General features: G+C 40.7%; 1 protein-coding gene across 4 annotated transcripts in view; it reads right to left on the bottom strand.

Moving 5' to 3' along the window:
• Positions 1-424: 424 nt before the first annotated feature.
• Positions 425-19546, bottom strand: part of XYLB (xylulokinase) — a 124295-nt gene continuing 105173 nt past the window's right edge. For 2 of the 4 annotated variants that reach the window (XM_069960487.1, XM_069960488.1), the window contains exons 18-19: positions 5107-5201; positions 425-570 (exon numbers count right to left, since the gene is read on the bottom strand). In XM_069960487.1, the coding sequence (XP_069816588.1) occupies positions 499-570; positions 5107-5201 (167 nt within the window). In that variant the 3' untranslated portion in view covers positions 425-498. Of the gene's footprint in view, positions 571-5106; positions 5202-10168; positions 10315-19248; positions 19409-19546 lie in introns of those variants that run through there. The other 2 variants (XR_011361945.1, XM_069960489.1) reach the window with 2 other exon arrangements.

Here is a 19546-nt window from a genome sequence, read left to right on the forward strand (position 1 = left end):
AAGGAGAGCAGCGTGGGCCGGAGGTTCCCCACCCCTGATTTAAGTGTTCACTCAACACTAGTCTCCATGCTCCTGCCATGTCCAGCTGTGGTGTCTCTGGAGTCCCACTCTAAGAGCTGCCATTGCTACTTCCAAGGCGGGCTTGTCTCCGCAATAACAGCCTGCTTAGCCAATCACTGACGGAGTTTGGAGAGCTTAACATTTAAAGGGCCCATATCCCTTTAAGCTTACATGTCCTTTAAATCCTAAGAAACCTTTCATTATGGCTGTGTTTCATTTGTTATCTGCAGAGAGCTAATGTTTTTACCTTTAGCAATTCTTTAGCATATACCTTTATTTTACAGTGCCTACATAAACACTGAATCTGAAGAGCAATCTTAAAATATCTTACTAATGTATTCCTCACCATTAAGATTCAACACACTAAACTTTCAATGAACTTTATTCTGTCTATGCCATATCCGTTTTGTGTTTGATCCTGGTAATTGCCATGGCTTTTCACATGATCTTAGACTCTTGAATGACTGCACGCTCGCATTCCGCATAGCGTTTCAGAAGAGGCTGGTAAACCTAGAGGAAAACATATAGGTGAGAGTTAATAAAGCTGACACGTTCTCCAGCTCCTAAGGCAGTGTAGCATCCCCACACCATCACATTACTGCCAGCATCACAGTGGTAAGACATTCTAACAGTGAAATCTTTTGCTAGCTTTATGCTAGACATAAACAGATCTGTGATGTCCAAAGAAAGCTATTAGGATATTGTGGATGCATTGTTGCGCTTGTATTATACTCGCATATCCCTGTTTAACCCTGGTTCTATCTACGAGAAATAAAAGCACACGAGGGATCTCTGCTGCCAAAAGTTTTGTGCACTCAAAATTTATAGACATACTAAGGGTATGTCTGAATATGCCCCAGCAAATAATAAGTGAGGGGGCCTATGTTTTAAAACATGGCTGCCCTCTTAAAAACCACCATATTGGATCAAGGGCAAATTTTTCAAATACAAAGGTGGTTATGTCATATCATAGGTTATGGCATATCAGGATTGTCTCAGAAATGGATTAACACCATCAGCTTTGCAATTTATCTTGTGGTTCAAAGTTACCAACACAGAAAGTTGCAACTACCACCGGGAACTTCTCTGTCATGCACAGCTATTTGATGTGTTCAATTTGCTGTCCCTGGTGCTGAACACAAAGATATTGCAAATCTGACTGCAACAATCGATTTCTGAGATAATTGTAGTCTTCTATGATATGCTACATCACCTTCCCATTGGGAAAAAATTTACCCTTAATCCCATTTGGTGACTTTCAAAATGATGAACATGTTCCGGACATATCCTATTTTGCTGCAACTGCTGCTATAGGTGGTGCCACTATTGATTATGTAGTTTTCATATAGGTTAATTGAGAGGTAGGTAACTATGTTATATAAGCTTATTATATCCATATGTGTGAATGCAATACACACTGGTACATGGATACCTATAGCTGTGTAATATAGATATATATATATATATATATATATATATATATTTGGTTATTATGTGCTGCTGTACATGGCTCATATACCTAGCTCCCAAAAAGCCTTGAAGAGTTTGTCCCATGATTAGTCCCTATATATTGTAGGTACATACAGTACTTGTTATGGTGTCCCACTGGCATAATTGTGATGTGTTCCTTATATTTTTGGGTCAGTGGTCTCACATGCTCAGTAGCTCATGGCCCTATTACACTAAACAATTATAAGGTCTTTAATCTTTTAGTGTAATAGCGCATGTTGAAAGGCCATGATCCACCGACATGCACAAAGTCAGCTGATCGTGGTCTTTTAGCATGTTGAAAGAGCATGAATTCTGCACAGGGGGTCTGATGCTAATTGGTCTGTGTAAAAGGCAGACTGCCGCTGCTGATTCAATGGGCCACCGGAATGATTTAAGGATCGTTTGAGCTGCTCCCGGCTTGCTGTTTGTGCATGTAATAGCACAGGCAGTGCGTGGGGAACGAGAGGGAAGCCAGCACTGAGCTAACAGGTCATTGCTTGCTACCCCAAGATTATCAGGTGGTGTAATATGGCCTTAAGTCCTGTTGTCCTTCTTACATATAGGCAGCACAGTAATGAGCATTCATTTACAGGATAATAATTAGTGTTGAGAGAGCATGCTCGGTCGAGCATAGTGCTTGATCAAAGGTAATGATTTAAAACCTTCAATAACTGATGACCACCAGTTAAATTGGACATTTTTTCAAATTTTTGTATATTTTGTTCCTTGAAGTGATATTTAAAAAATATACACAAAAATTAGAATGGAAAAATTTCAAGGGACAAAATATACAACCATTAGAACGAAAAAATGTGCTGAAGCCCTGGATAAATGCTCGAGTTTCCCATTGATTTCAATGGGGTTTCTCAAGACGAGCACTCGAGTATTTAAGTGCTTGCTCAACACTAATAATAATAATTACTTTAATAAGTATTAAAGTAATATCTAGAAATGGACAAATATTTTTTACAGTACACCATAAATATACTAGTATTATCATTGTATTTATATTTTTGGCAGCATTCTATTTTTATGCTATTTGTTTTATCATTTTCATTTTATATATTTTTTAATTATTTGATTTTAGATGGCAGATCCATTTATATGTCATAAAAACTGAGCAACACACAATTAACTACATTTCCTATATGAATTCAATTAGACATTCAGCCAGTAGTAGAAATGTCACACATGTAAATGTTACCCGCTGTAATGTAGAGTATCAGTGTGAGTCTTCCCCTGTCATCTCACACATCACCTTGATCTGTCCCAGCAAGTGCTAATAAATTCCTACCCCATCCTGAGACTAGTGACAGCCACCAGTCGGAGAAATCTCTCTCCTTATCAGATAAATGTGGTAATGGCAGGAAGAATTCCACATTCTCTAAATTGACTGCATTTGGCTGTCTGCTAACATATAAATCAGTGGATTATTTCCAGGTATATCTATATGTTGGCCAGTCAATGGCCTGACAATGTTCACAGTGGTCCAGTATTAGAGGTGATATGTGCAGAATTGTTATAAATGTTTCTGTAGCTAGACATGTCTTACAATGCTATATACAGCATAATGGTTGATTTTATACATTTCAGACATATATAATAACGTAGCATTGTGGATCGAGTTAGTATGTCTAAAGACCCAGGTGTAATTGGACATTGTGAATTTATTTTCTGGACAATACTTTTAGCCAAAAAAAACAAGGTGACAACTACAATTCTCTTTGATTATAATATCTATTATGGAAAGATTCTTGTATAATATAATGAAAGCAGCTCTTACCCCTCACTATATCCCAAACCAGCCTGGAAATGGATGCAATCTCCTTGAGACTTTAATATTCTTATTAAAGTCTTAGGCTGGGTTCACACTGCGTTTTTGCAATCCGTTTTTTTTTTCTTTCAAAAAACGGATGAAAAACAGATAAAAAAAACGGATGCATTTGTGTTCATCCGTTTTGATCCCTTTTTCCATTGACTTCCATTGAAAAAAAAAAAAACGGATCCGTTTTTTTAACAGACACAAAAGTAGTGTCACCTATGTTTTTGTGTCCGTCAAAAAACGTTTTGATTAGTTTTCTTTACAATGGAAGTCAATGGAAAAACTGATCAAAACAGATGCACCCAAATGCATCCGTTTTTTTTCATCCGTTTATTGCAAAAAACGGATGAAAAAAAACGGATTGCAAAAACGCAGTGTGAACCCAGCCTTAGGGCCCTTACACAAGACGAAAATCGTTATATTGTTCGAATTTAAAGATAATTGTCCTGTGTAATTGCAGGCAGTGATCGAAAAATCGTTCGGGTGTCATTGATCGTTGATTTAGATCTGACCCTAAAATCATTGTTAATCGTTCGCTGTAATTCCACATTCGTTCGCTGATCGTTCAGTGTAATTCCAAATTGTTCCTTTTCTTGCTGGGATCAGAAGGAGTAAAAAATTTATAGCAACGACTGTAACGACGTAACTAACGACTATCGCTCTGTGTAATATTGTGAACAATTTTAGGTTAACGATAAACAATCTCGTTTGCGATTATTTATCGTTAATCGTTAAAAATTGCTTCGTCTAATAGGACCCTGGTTCCTAAACAGACTTAAAATAAACCAGTTATTAAAGTATATCTGTCTCATAAATCTGACATACCTGTCTAGTCTATATTGAGGCTATGCTCATAAAATAAAAGCCGTAGTTTCAATGTAAGGCTATGTTCCCACTTCAGGAACATATCGGGCAGAAGCGGCCATCTCTTTATATAGACGGCTGCTAATAATGATCATAATCTTTATTACTGGCCCTCTATGTGCCTGATATGTTCACAAAGTGGGAATACAGACTAACAATAAGCTCCATCGAAGTCAATGGGAAATTTGCCGCAGTGCACACTGCGTATAGAATAGGGGAAAAATTGGTTATCACTGTAAACATGAAAATTCTGATGAGCCCCTTGCTGCAAAATGACAGTTTTCTTTTCATGACAAGCTGGCAAGTAATAATATGCATGAGCTCTATGAAGCGAGCTGAGCATGCTTTATAGAGATGGAGAACCCGCTGCTATTATCAGCCAGGTCCTCAATGTGTGCCTTAAGGGGTCCTGATCATTTTCCCTGACTGCTGGAAGAGTTAAACTTACTTCCGTGCGGTCCAATCAGCAATCTTCTAATAGAGTCTGCCTCAGACAGACTCTACGGGAAGATCGCCAATAATACTGATCAATGCTATGCTATGGTATAGCATTGACCAGTATACGCAATCTAATGACTGCATGTAATAGACCCCTAAAAGGGCCTTTCCCCAATTGAAGTTTAAATCACCCCTCCTTTCAATTTTAAAAATAAAACATAAAAATAAATAAATAAACCTATTATATATTGCAGCGTATGTAATTGTCCGATCTAGTAAAATAAAACAAGCAGTTTTTCTAAGACTAAATAATCACTTTAAGAAACAAGACAAACTCAGACTCAATACTGTCATCAATGGATTTTACTCCAGTAAATCTTCTATGACTACTATAATATAAAACAATTTCTAACATATGTAGACTATCTCACCTTGTCTGCTTCAGGTCTTGGAGTAACTACTAACTTATGCTGAGGCACTTTTAGAACATCTGCAAAAGACGAGGATGAAGACAGCAACGCGAGGCCTGAAATTGATAAAAGAAAAAGCTTAGGTAACTTGGGAGATCATCAATGATGAATGGTTCTTCTCAATAATGAAATAGGATGCAAACTGCATTGTAAAGCCTTTTCCTTCCGTTTTGAAGGAACGCTAAAGGTCAAGCTTATTATGGTATACTTATGTTCTCATGCAATATCATTGAAGTGGATATGTAGGTATAAGGCTAAATGGCACCTCTGTAAAAAACCATTACAGGCTGTTGTACACGAGGATTCTTTCCTTCCCATCAATGACCCTTCGGGGGCCAGTCTGCAGTGTATAGGCAGAAATAATGACAAGTACTGGGAATGCTTAGAAACTTTCTTTTACAAGTTAAACATGCCTAGGTAAAAGTTTAAAGGGAATATAAGGGCAGACTAGATGGACCATTTAGTCTTTCTAGTGTAAATCTTCTAAATTTCATAAAAAAGTTTACAGTTGGCTAAAGAGAAGCAATTGTGTGGAGCATTGTGATGGGTCACCCTTCTGCATTGGCCAAGAGGATGATGTTGGAATTTATGGTTTTGTAATGAATTTATGGTATGTAATGGATACATACAAAGATGCTATTTGAAGAAAACAATCACATTTCTCCATCATGGGGTTGTATGTCAGGTAAAAGACCAGGGGAGACATAAATCGCCTCTCAGGTCATCCTCCCCGCCCTCTTTCTTTTTAGCAATGCCCCTGGACAGGACTCTTGTTTTCGGCCTAGAGCAAAGAGCCCGGGTGTTCAGTGTGCCTACGCCTCTTCAAATGGTAACAGAGCATGCACCCCATGGTAGGAAAGGACTACATGATAGCAGTCGTTTGGGGCGGGGGATATTGGGGGATACAAATTTGGACATCGCTTAAGTCGGGCCATGTAATACGGCCGTAACTTTAGACTAATATACTCCTGATGAGCAGTGTCATTTCTATATACTGCGCTATGTTAGGAAATGGCATATTTCAATGGATAAATGACATATATCAATGGAAACATGCACAAAATTAGACACAGAATTTCATAAAATAACATTTATAATGTTGAGTGTAAATTCATAATAATAATATTTATTTGTATAGCACTAACAGATTCCGCAGCGTAAATTTTCAAAGTTTCAAGAATAATCTCTACGGTAAGTATTTTTTTTATAGCTGGCAATATTTTTCATGTACTGTAATAGTTTACAAGCCGTCTCTGTCTGCTTCGGGATGTTACTCCTTATGAATAAAATAATGTTTGCAAAAGTGCTTAGTCTAATTACAGCATTATGTATATAAACATTTATCATCACGGTATGAATGCCTCTTCAGGATAGGTAAAATGAATACAGATACTAAGCTGCACATCAGAACAAGGGTTGACCAATCAGCAATAGTCTAAGTCACTAATGTCCATGGCGATCAGAGTAACCTCCTTAGGGCCTCATCGCTATAACTAAGGAGTGTTACGGTACTTTTTTCACAAGTGACTGGCTAAGCAGACCTGACACATCAAGTCCCGGGTCCCCACTCAGACCAGGAAGTGACCAGAGACCCGGGGACCAGATCGGCCGTATGCGTCCACCAGCGCTGGAGCCAGGGAGGTGAGAGCATGTTATTTCTTTTATTCTTTTCCTCCCCGACACTTGTGGAAAAAAAGCGGTCTGCTCAGACTTCACAGGCAGTGTGAAAGTGATGACAGGCTCCCTTTAAAGTTTATTGTACCATTAATATACCCTTGGGCTTGACTTTCATTAAAGGGGTTATCCAGTGCTACAAAAACATGGCCACTTTTGCCCCACTCTTGTCTCCAGTTCAGGTGTGGTTTGCAATTAAGCTCCATTTACTTCAATGGAACTGAGTTTCAAACCCCACCCAATCTGGAGAAAAGAGTGGTGCAAAGGTGGCCATGTTTTTGCAGCACAGGATAACCCCTTTAACTCACAATCAGCTGCAACTCCCTGTCTGTCACTGAGCTCCTGAATCTGGGAGCACGCTCACTGGCCTCTTCTACTCTGCACCTACCCTCAATGCAAGCCCCTCTCTGTCCCCATATACAGGCCCTTATGGAATGCTACTGCCATGACAGTAACATATTAGCCAGGCATTGGAATTATTAAAAGACCTGCTATCAAAAGGCACACAGAAAGATTACACACCAGAAAAGGAGGACAGTAGGTGGATTAGACACAAGATATTAAAGCGGGGGGTTGCACACCATGTGGGTGGGTACTAGAGTGGATGGAGCACTGAAGTGCTCAACTCGAGTTACGATCCTCATTTAAAATAATAGGAGACTCGAGCATTTAATCTGGTGACCCTAGTTCGGCACAGGGGAGAGCAACTGGTTAACCTGAAGTGACAGTCTGGAGGTTCCCAGGGGGTAAAGTTAACCCCCTGGGGGCCAGACTGGGCCCTTTTGGGGGGAGGTTAAAATTATACCTACCGCTCTGGTGTTCTAGCTTCACTATTGCTGCTCAGTCAATTAGCACCTGCAACAGTGTTCTGCCTCAGCAACTGATTGGCTGAGCGTCAATAGTGAATTTAGAAGCTAGAATCACCCCCACATGGGTATAATGGAATATGAGCACCATATTCAACCGTACATGCTTGCTCATCTAGTGGGTACGCAATGAACAAGGCATAGTATTCCATATCAACTACTTGAAAACACCATTAATTAAAACATTTTTCCTTATTATTCTCTATCAAAAAATATACCAAATTTTATGTCATGCATTAATTATTCCGATACATACTGTAACATAACCTACTGGCCAGTAAGTAATATGAAACAATAAATGAGTGAACAAACAAACTGATACGATTCCATTCATCTCATAACCCTATTCTTCCATTTAACGTCACGTAATGAGAAATATGACATGGTATTAATGTAGTGACATGAGTGGCACTGTCATGTCAGATATGTAGCGGCAGTCTTTTATTGTGCATTTGTCACTCCATTACCTTTATAATTAAACCACAAATACATACAGACATAATATGCAGTGGCAATGTACTGCAACGTGGTCCAACCAGTTCACATAATAAAGTAATAATTCCTGCATCACAGCCCAAGCAAATCAGAGATTATTCGAAATACTGGCAGTAAAATCCCCTTCAGCACCTCAGCCTTTACCAGGCAATAAAATGGAAGTATAATTGAAATGGTCTTTCAACAAACATGACAGAATGATTCTTGATAGTAAAGTAGTGTTTCGATTTGAGATTGAGATGTCAAGGCACACGCAAAAATTTCCCAAAAGAATGTATAAGTCTATGGGCAAACCTTCACATTAAAGGAAAGCTGTCATCCCTTTCGTGTTGCCTAAAACACAGGTCATCGGGACTGTCCCCAGCATCTTTCCCCTACCCCACCATCAAAATCAAGACCAATGGGGTGAGCAGATGCCACCAGGATCCGCTGAATTCTAGCTAAGGCAGTATGAAGGTGATGAGCTTCATTTTATTGTATGCTAGAATCGAAAACATAAATAAATAAAGTACAGACATGGAGAGAAAGAAGCGGCTGCACCTCACACCTATGGCTGACACTAATGCCTCTCAGCTACATTTAAAAACCAACGCCAGGATGTTGGTATATAATTTGATCAAACCATATTGCCTCAAGTACCACGTGCTGGTCTCCTGGCCTACATGGGTTTCTACAATAAAACAACACTGTGTCAGTCAGCGACCGCCAACCCCCGCAAAAAGCGAGAGCAAGGGGGAGGGGAGGGAGGCCACAGAATGGCTCTGCAACCCCAATGTCACAGGACCAAACCCCAAGGCCCCCCCCCAAATTAGCAGGAAGCACCTGTGTACATATGATAAGTACCTCCTCTTTTCCCCATTGTATCTACTTATGGTTTGGTGAGTAGTAACACCTTGTTCACACTTGTATTGCTTGGTGGCCATTTTCTCTGCCTTGCGGTTTGGTCCTGTGACAGTGGGGTTGCAGGGCCATTCTATGCCCCCCCCCCCCCTTTCCTACTTGGGCTTGCTTTGCGGGGTTGGTGGTCACTGACCAGCACAGTGTCGTTTAGCATTAGGATGTGCATCAGAAGACCTGCACGTGGTACATGAGGCAATATGGTTTGATCAAATTACTTTTGATGTTGGTTTTTAATGTAGCTGAACATGTTTTCGGATCAACCATGGGTGCGATGTGCAGCCATTTCTGTCTTCCAGGCTTGTGCATAAATAAATAAAGTATATACATTTTTTGCTACTAATTTTGGTGTGCACATTTCTATAAATGTACTTCTTTGTTCTTCTCTTTTACAGGATCAAAAACATCAACACTTAAAAAAACTGAATAAATATAAGTGCACATGCAAAAACATAATAAAATTAGACAGTAAAATGACTCTAAAAGCTGCCAAATCAACAGTTACAGTACCTATTGGTTGTTCAACTTTAAGGCTGGGTTCACACTACGTATATTTCAGTCAGTATTGTGGTCCTCATATTGCAACCAAAACCAGGAGTGGATTGAAAACACAGAAAGGATCTGTTCACACAATGTTGAAATTGAGTGGATGGCCGCCATTTAATGGCAAATATTTGCTGTTATTTTAAAACAACGGCTGTTATATTGAAATAATGGCAGTTATTTACTGTTATATGGCGGCCATCCACTCAATTTTAACATTGTGTGAACAGAGCCTTTCTGTGTTTTTAATCCACTCCTGGTTTTGGTTGCAATATGAGGACCACAATACTGACTGAAATATACATAGTGTGAACCCAGCCTACGGAGTAATAGGCGCAGAGGATGAAGGTATGTGTCTTACCTTTATCCTCAGAGCCATTCTCCTGCAGTTAGTCTTTTACTGCTTGGCCCATTGGTCCAATCCACCCCTATAGCACCCATCTGCCACTGGCCATCCTGCCCCTTCTAATGATAATGAATGGAGTGGGCCAGCCGGGTGCCATCTTAAAAGGACCTTACTAAAGATAAGCAAACCTCGAGCATGCCCTGGATCATCATTGACTGCAGGAGTTGGCCTATGGCTGTATCCATGTTTTCCAGGCAGCCTCAGAGCTGCATCCAACTTCTTCAGCCACCGGTAATCAGAAGCTTCACAATTGGAGCAAGCGCTTAGTTCCTTCATCTTTAGATTTTACTATAAAGTTTGAAAAAAAAATTCCTATTATAAGTGGGGGGCTTCATAATCTTACCCTGTTAGCACAACCTTGTACAGTTCCATGGAAGGCAACAGCATATTCTAGGATCACACTAGGATTTATTGACCCACCCTCAATCCAGAAAGAACATTAGGGCTCCCACTTATTTTTGACATTAAAAACTTGGTTATTAGCATTGTACACATAAGTGCTGAAGTATCTTTGTGGCCCATTATTGTGTCAGTGACCGAGTACACAGGATTCTTTGACTCTGTACACAAGTCCGTCCCTAGACCTATCGATACATGTACAAAAAGGCAATAATTCCTGCCTCTTCATATGTAAATGAAGCCATTTCAGCAGCACGCGGTCCCATTATGAAGGAATTTGTCATAACCATCTGCATTATTCAAGACAAGAAACGTGAAATCCTATTGGGATCCATGTCCCAGCGCTTTATTTCCTTGTTATTTGGATACTACTGATAAATGATTATTCTCTGACCATATTGACCTGTTCTGCTGCTGACTGTCGAAAATAACACCAGGAATCGGAATGATTAAAGGAGCTGCTGTTAGAAGGACACCATTAATGAGGGAATAGCAAGCAAGGTTACTTGGAAATTAGGATGCTGTTTATGAAGAAAGATAACCTGGCTTTCTTCAAGCAATTTCTCATCCCTACTCCACAAATGACTGCTCTTTTTATAATCATGGCCACTGGTGAACCTGCTCCTCCCAGAGTGACTCCAAAGGATCCTGTTTATTCCATTACGGTCGCACTCATCCACGCTGTCACTGACAGTGAGTTTTCCAGTACAGATATCGAAGTCACATTTTTAAGCATTTTTCTGCATAGACCGGACACACATTTTAAGTTAGTCGATAAGCAAAATTGCAATTCTGCTACACTTGAAATTTATTCAGGTTTTACAATTTAAAGTGGTACTCTGGAAAAAAAAAATATATATTTTTTTATTCAATTGTTTTCATACAGATTTGTAAATTACTTCTATTCAAAGGTCTCAAGTCTTCCTGTACTCATCAGCTGCTGTATGTCCTACAGGAAGTAATGTATTCTTTCCAGTGTGACGCAGTGCTTTCTGTTGCCACCTCTGCCCAAAGGCAGAGCTTTGTATGGGGATTTGCTACAGCTCTGGACAGTTCAGCTGACAGCAGACAGCAATGTGTCAGACTGGAAAGAAAACTCTGCTTCCTGCAGGACATCCAGCAGCTGATAAGTACTGGAAGACTTGAGATTTTTTTAAATAGAAGTAACTTGCAAATTTGTAAAGCTTTCTAACAGAGGTTGATGTAAACATTTGTGTCTCTGGAATACCCCTTTAATAATGTTTGAATAAGATTTTTCAAAAAATAATTTATTTAAGAATACTTCAGTGTGAAGGTTATCCAGAACAGATATCACCCACACTAAAGAACCAACCAGTTATACCATGTTAGGCTATGTTCACACAACTTAAGAGACCGGCCATTCCGTGACCCGTCCGGGTCACGGAACGGCCGGTCTCTGAAAAGATCATCCCAGAAGGTACCGCAGTACCAACCAGATAATCTTTGGTGCCGCAGAGTTCTGATGCGGGCGCATCCATGCGCGCCCGCATCAGAACTCCCCACAGCACGCTTCGGCCGCTCGCTCGCTCCATAGTGTGCAGTGTGCATTTAATGAATAGCAGCCGCAGAAAACTGACATGTCAATATACGTTCCGGACGAGATCCCATAGATGGCAAGGTAACATATATTTTCGTAATAATCACAGCCGTTTTACAACGGCCGTGGTTTTTACGAAAATATACGTTGTGTGAACATAGCCTTAAGCTGCAAGAAATGAAACCAAGTTTTGGGTTTTTTTTTCTCTTCAGTGTGAACAATCTGCATGGGAATTGTGGAAATGTTACCCACATGATGCAGAAAAAACGTATAGGATTTTTATAAGGAAAATGGCCTGCAGTGTGGATCTTAAATATGTCTCCTCACCTCTTCAAAATTTGCCCCCAGATCCTAGTTGTGAGGCGTCTTTACATTAGATTGTCTACAGATTCCGCTGACATTTATGTTAGAGGCAGCTTGTGAAGGTTCACTCTCGGCCGCCATTTATTTATTTGCAGTGTCCCACTACATGGCCTTGTGGGAAAGGAGTATTGGTTGTTGGACATTTGCTTTTATTGCAAATAGGTTCTTAAAATATTGCACTGATCTGTGATGCCACTTGTGTGTGATTATCCTGTTTTATATTTATATTTGCAGTCTTCTAGAACCCGTTTGCCACTGCTGTATGTACAGTACATGTACAGTATGTAGGTCGGCACTGATGTTATGTGTAATACATAGTAATCTGTGGATGAAGGTGCTATACTGCATTTTGGTCACTAGATATCACTCCCTGATTCCTTTTATAGCAAGCTCCTGATTACTTCAAGTTCCTGGAAGCCAGGCCATAGCCTGCTAAGACTGCTAAGGGGTTAACTACCACAGGCAAGGGAATGAGACTTTTCCATGCTGTGGGGGATTTTTCCTCTCAAGTCTATATCAAAGCCCTGCGCATCTGAACACTGACGACTTCAACACGTGGTTGGAGAAGTGCTGTACGCCAATGTGCCCCGCTGTTGAGGGCCTAGCTCTGCCCAGTCCTGGAAACCTAAAAAATCTGTACTACTGGACTCGCCACTCTGTGGATCATCTATAAACCTGAATACTGCTTTTTTTGTATATTAATAATTATTGCAACTGTAGCCAAGGTTGTCAGAATCCCCCCAGCAGAGAGCTGTGCGTATTGGACAGATACCCCCAGGTAGTCCCCTCAACACAAGTACTGTACAAATCTTCTTACTACAACTCCCAAAAGATTTTTCCAGAAGTCTCAGGTATTGTCTATTTTTAGTCTAACTGCTAAAAAAGAATCTTGCAAATAACGGTCGGTGTTTTTTGCAAATACGGCCATTGTTATGAAATACGGCCGTGTTTTTTACGTAGTGTGAACCCGACCTTAATGGGCATGTGTTGGTATCAAGTGCCGCAGCTGAACTGCAACATCTAGCTCTGTATATAACACCTTGCACCCCTGGGTTACCTCTAGAGATGAGCGAACCGGGTTCGAGTCCATCGGAACGTTCAGTATTTGATTAGTTGGGGCTGTTAAACTTGGATAAAGCTCTAAGGTTGTCTGGAAAACATGGATACAGCCAATGACTATATCCATGATTTCCACATAGCCTTAGGGCTTTATCCAACTTCAGCAGCCACCGCTATCCAAATGCCGAAAGTTAGGGTTTGGATGGACTCGACCGTGCTCCAGGTTCGCTCATCTCTAATTACCACACATTGTGTTGAACTGTTATATTCCTTTATATTGGCTGTGAGTGGAGGAGCCTATTAAATTGTATTGCTGATTCTAAACTCCCGCTAGGGCGTTTAGAATCAGCTGGATAAACATGACCTCCATACCATGGGTACAGTGGTGTGAAAACGCTCTTCTTTTAAAAAACACATTTTTATATTGTTTTTAAATGATTATACAATAGGGATCCTATATCCTGGAGCATCATACCTGGTCTAAATCAAGTAATTTAGGCAAGAAAAGAAATGTGAAATAAGATGTATAGAAATCCCATCGCACACAGGCCAGAGACATTATGACTACCTGCACCCTGCAGTTGGCACTGCAGCTCACAGCAGAGAGTACTATTCTTATTCTTGATAACAATCCTCTTGGAGCCAAGCAGTGTACCCCCAGAGTACTAGTGTATTTACTTAAAGGACTAGCGGAGGGCATAGACTGTATCTGGGGCCCCAATATACGAACTAGTACCATACACACCAAGTGTTGCTGATCAACTTCTTCATATACGTTTTGGTGCTTTGTTTTCTTGACACAAAGCTCCGAAGTACCCACATAAACATAGATAAGGATGGTATACTTTCCACCCGCAGCCACCATTACAGTGAGCTTACAAGCTACTGTAACGCCATATATTATGCACTCAATAACATGAGACAAACCACAATGAGAGCCATTACTTCCAGAGAGAGAAGACTGAGAACTACTCACAGTGTACAGCAACTTTCAGAAGGTCACAAAACTATATACAAAGATATAAAAGGCCCCCACTAACCTCAGCAAGGTCAGTTATGGGGAATGAATGGGAAAACTGCAAAGAAAAATAATAAAATTTTATTCATTGGAATAGAAGTATCTTCTTGATAAAACTCTATCACCGTAACAGCACTTCTTTGTGGTTTCTCTCATAGGATGTGTTCGGACTTTCTCCCGCACCACTATAAAACGGTAAAATGAATACCCCACTGTCATTAATGGGGCTAATCCTTTGGTTTTCCCTACAGAATTTCTACAAATGAGTAAATTCTCAATTATCTGCAATGGATTGACATCTCCACAGAAAAAAGTTTCAGTGCAAGTGAATGGGGTTGCAGAAACAATAGACACTTGCAATGGAGGAAGATTCTCATTAGATTTGATATGGATTTAAGCACAAAATCCATGGCAAAACCTGACAGTATTCGCCAATATTCTGTGTGTGTATTTTCTTTTCATTGTCTAAGGAAATCCATATCCAGCCTACAGATATGTTGCAGGGGGTCTTTAACCCCTTAAGGACAGAGCCAACTTGCATTTTTGCAATTCCGTTTTTCTCCTCCTTGGGCTTAAAAGGCCATAGCACTTGCATTTTTCCACCTAGAGACCCACATGAGCCCTTATTTTTTGCGCCACTAATTGTACTTTGCAATGACAGACTGAATTTTTTCATAAAGTATACTGCAAAACATAAAAATTCAATGTGTGATGAAATTGAAAAAAACAAAAAAAACGCATTTTGTTTATTTGGGGGGTATGTGTTTTTGCGCCGTTTGCCCTGGAGTAAAATTGACTTGTTATGCATGTTTCTCAAGTTGTTACGATTAAAACGATATGTAACATGTATAACTTTTATTGTATCTGATGGCTTGTAAAAAAATCAAACCATTGTTAACAAATATATGTTCCTTAAAATCGCTCTATTCCCAGGCTTATAACGCTTTTATTCTTTGGTTTATGGGGCTGCGTCAGGTGTCATTTTTTGCGCCATGATGTGTTCTTTCTGTCGTAAACCTTGATTGCGCATATACGACTTTTTGATCGCTTTTTAATACAATTTTTCTGGATTTGATGCAACCAAAAAATGCACAAATTTGCACTTTGGGATTTTTTTGCGCTTACGCCATTTACCGTGCAAGATCAGGAATGTGATAAATTAATAGTTCGGGCGATTACGGACGCGGCCATAGTAAACATGTTTGTTTATTTATTTATTTTTATTTATAACATGGGGAAAGGGGGGTGATTCAAACTTTTATTAGGGGAGGGGTTTTTTTTACTAATATTAACACTTTTTTTTTTACTTTTACACTTATACTAGAAGCCCCCCTGGGGTTAGGGTTGTTCCCCCTGGGGTTAGGGTTATTCCCCCTGGAGGACTTCTAGTATAAGCACACTGATCTCTCATTGATCTATGCTGTATATAGTTATACAGCATAGATCGATGAGATAGGCACTCAATTGCTTCCGGCTGCTGCAGCCCGAAGCAACCGAGTGCCGAGCCGGGATCAGCGCCATTACAGCGCAGACCCCAGCCGGCAGCAGACAGGGAGATCGCTCCTCCGGGACAACGTCTCGCGATCTCCACCACTAGACCACCAGGGATCGGGCTGCATAAGTAATCAGATACAGCTGTCAACTTTGACAGCTGCATCTGATTACTTTATTAGCGGGCACGGCAATCGGACCGTGCCTGCTAATAGCCGCGATCCTGGGCTACATGCGGCACCGCAGCGGTTCACAACGAGGTCGCCGCGCGACCCCCCTACGAACTCCCCGAGGCGGCCACAGGGCGTAAATATACACCCTGTGTCTTTAAGGGGTTAAAGGGGTTGTCCAGCGAAAATGTTTTTTTTTCAAATCAACTGGTGTCAGTAAGTTATATAGATCTGTAATTTACTTTTATCAAAAAAAAATCTCAATTCTTCCTATACTTATCAGCTGCTGTATGTCATGCAGGAAATGTTGATTTATTTTCAGTCTAACATTGTGCTCTTTGCTGACATCTCTGGCCGAGACAGGAACTGTCCAGAGCTGGAAAGGTTTTCTATGGGGATTCATATAAAACCGAGACAGAGTTCCTGTTTTGGCCAGAGATGTCAGCGGAGAGCGATGTGTCAGACTGAAAAGAAAACATTTCCTGCAGGACATACAGCAGTAGAGATGAGCGAACTACTCTGACTTTTGGTCCGAAAGCAGTTTGCTCTCTCATCATGTCTTTGATCCCGGCCGCATACTTGCGCTCACGGGAATATGCGGCCAGGATATTCCAGGGAATCGCTGTTGAATTCCCTGGAATATCCTGGCCGCATATTCGCGGGATCGCAACTATGCGGCCGGGATCAAAGGCATGATAATAGAGCGCCAATGCCGTCCGACCAAAAGTCAGACGGTCCGCTCATCCCTATACAGCAGCTGATAAGTATGGGAAGACTTGAGATTTTTTAATAGAAGCAAATTACAAATCTTTATAACTTTCCGATATCAGTTGATTAGAGATGAGCGAACCTGGAGCATGCTCGAGTCCATCCGAACCCGAACTTTCGGCATTTGATTAGCGGTGGCTGCTGAAGTTGGATAAAGCCCTAAGGCTATGTAGAAAACATGGATATAGTCATTGGCTGTATCCATGTTTTCCAGACAACCTTAGAGCTTTATCCAAGTTCAGCAGCCCCAGCTAATCAAATGCTGAACGTTCAGGTTCGGATCGACTCGAACCCGAACCCGGTTCGCTCATCTCTACAGTTGATCTGAAAGAAAAAGATTTTCGCTGGACAACCCCTTTAAGGAGCCACAATCTAAATTTGAAATTTTTTTAGGAGATCATGATATTTTATTAACTGATTGGTTCAGCAGTGGGGTCCTGGATTTCAATTCCGCTCCAGTTTTCTCCCACACTTTAAAATATACAGACAGGTGAATTTGGAATTGAGATTGTGAGCTCAAATATGGGCAGGGACTGATTTAAGTGCTGACGAGCTATGTAAAGAATAATTTATGTATACAAGGAATTATCATTATCTGTAAGAACGTCATTGTTGCTCATTGTCCCATGTTTTACTCTCCCACGAGTCTCTATAGAGGCTATATAGGTTATAGTTTTTTTTCCTTTGACACTACATCTTTTTATGCTTCTTGTCTATCTATGGAATATTTTTAGAACACATCCAAAACTTTGGTCATTAAATCTTCTGGAGAAAACAGAATGAAATGGGAAAAAGCTCAAAGCAACAGAACATCTTTAAAGATAGAGGATTTGGTTTTATAAAGTATAAGAAAATCTTACAACTTCTTCAATAATATTCTTAAAATCTTAATCCTTTGTACTCTCAAATACATCGATGGCATAGAGACATGAAGGGAATTTGAGCCTGGGATAAACGTGTAAATGGCCAACTTAAAGGGATATTCCACCCAATATCTTTTTGCATTGTTAAATAGACATCCATAGCTCCATATCCACATATAGCAAGTATATACCTGTCCTAAGCCATTTAGGGGCTATTTCTCCTGACTCACCCCCTCTCTATTCAAAAAAATGATCTAAACAGAGTCTACTCCGTCTCACTGCTTCCTCCTGCCCCCACCTTCCTAGACGTGGATCTTGTGTCCTCCTTCTCTTTAATGGGCTGGGTTAGCATTGACACAGATGACAGTCTCCCTCAGCCGCCGGTTTCCCCCATGCTGACCCCTCCCCCTTCCCAGATGACAGTCTCCCTCAGCCGCCGGCTTCCCCCATGCTGACCCCGCTTCCCAGATGACAGTCTCCCTCAGCCGCCGGCTTCCCCCATGCTGACCCCCCTTCCCAGATGACAGTCTCCCTCAGCCGCCGGCTTCCCCCATGCTGAACCCTCCACCTTCCCAGATGACAGTCTCCCTCAGCCGCCGGCTTCCCCCATGCTGACCCCCCCTTCCCAGATGACAGTTTCCCTCACAGCTGCTGGCTCCCTCCCATGCTGCAACCCCACCCCCAGACACCAATGACAGTCTCCCTCGGCCGCTGCCGGCTGAGGAGGTGTATATGCAAACAGACCAATCGGAGGGAAGCACTGCATATTGGGAAATGTAGTTTCCTAGCCAGCACGATTTTGGATATAGATTGGTTTTAAGAAAAAAATTGTAATTCAGGAACGGCAGCAGCTAGAAAGACAGGAGACGGCTCAAAATTCTTAGGCGGACTTGTGAGCATTTCCTTTTTTAGCTCTTCGGTGGAATACCCCTTTAAAAGGGTTGTCTGGTTTATAAAGATTTTCCAATTTGAGTTAACACCGGTTCCCCATTCAGGTACTTACTTATTAGCAAGGGGGAAGTCTAGCTACAATGAGCATCACTCAGTATGGAAGATCTGACATGCCCACGTATTTCAGGGAGCACCATTTCTCCTAAAGTATTGCTGGTGGTAAACTGAACACAGGCAGCCAGGCTTCTCCATTGCCAGTCGACCGTAAGGGTCCCATCCGTGAGACAGCCTAAGAACATCTTACTTTGTAACAAAAAATGATTGTTAAAGGTTTAATATTATTGCTATCATTTTCTGTTTTAGCTTTTTATTCTAATGGTCACTGGCCATCTTCCAATATTTGTTGAAGTGAAAATGTTCCCGAAATACCAAATTCATTCAACCACAGTAATTACACATTGTTTTGTTTGAACTTCACCTTGTTTCCGAATCACAGATCAGTCCGGAACAGTTCATTGTACTTGATCAGTTTTTAAGTATTGTAGAAGTGAAGATTGATTAACATCGAGAAGCAAATATTGACAACTGAAAGCCAAGGTCACCTTATTCCTCCAAGGACGATAAATCACAATGTTATTTGAGCAAGGTTTAATACGCACATTGTTCTGCACGTCCTGATCTTGTATTCATAGTATCATTTTATTAGTATTTCACAAAGCCCATTATTACATCTCGGATTCAGGAGACAAAGCAAACAGGGCAAGAAAACGTCAGGAAATGAATGTGCTGAAAATTCTGACTTCTAAAAAACAATTAGAAAAGTAACAAGTTGAGAACACAATGGATGTATAAATCATGACAACTGTTCCATCTATAAGGGAAGAATGACAGAAAAACAATGGGTTATAGTCAATGGATCTTCCATTATAATGTGCTCCAT

This window comes from Dendropsophus ebraccatus, chromosome 2 (assembly GCF_027789765.1).
Source record: "Dendropsophus ebraccatus isolate aDenEbr1 chromosome 2, aDenEbr1.pat, whole genome shotgun sequence".
NCBI lineage: Eukaryota > Metazoa > Chordata > Amphibia > Anura > Hylidae > Dendropsophus > Dendropsophus ebraccatus.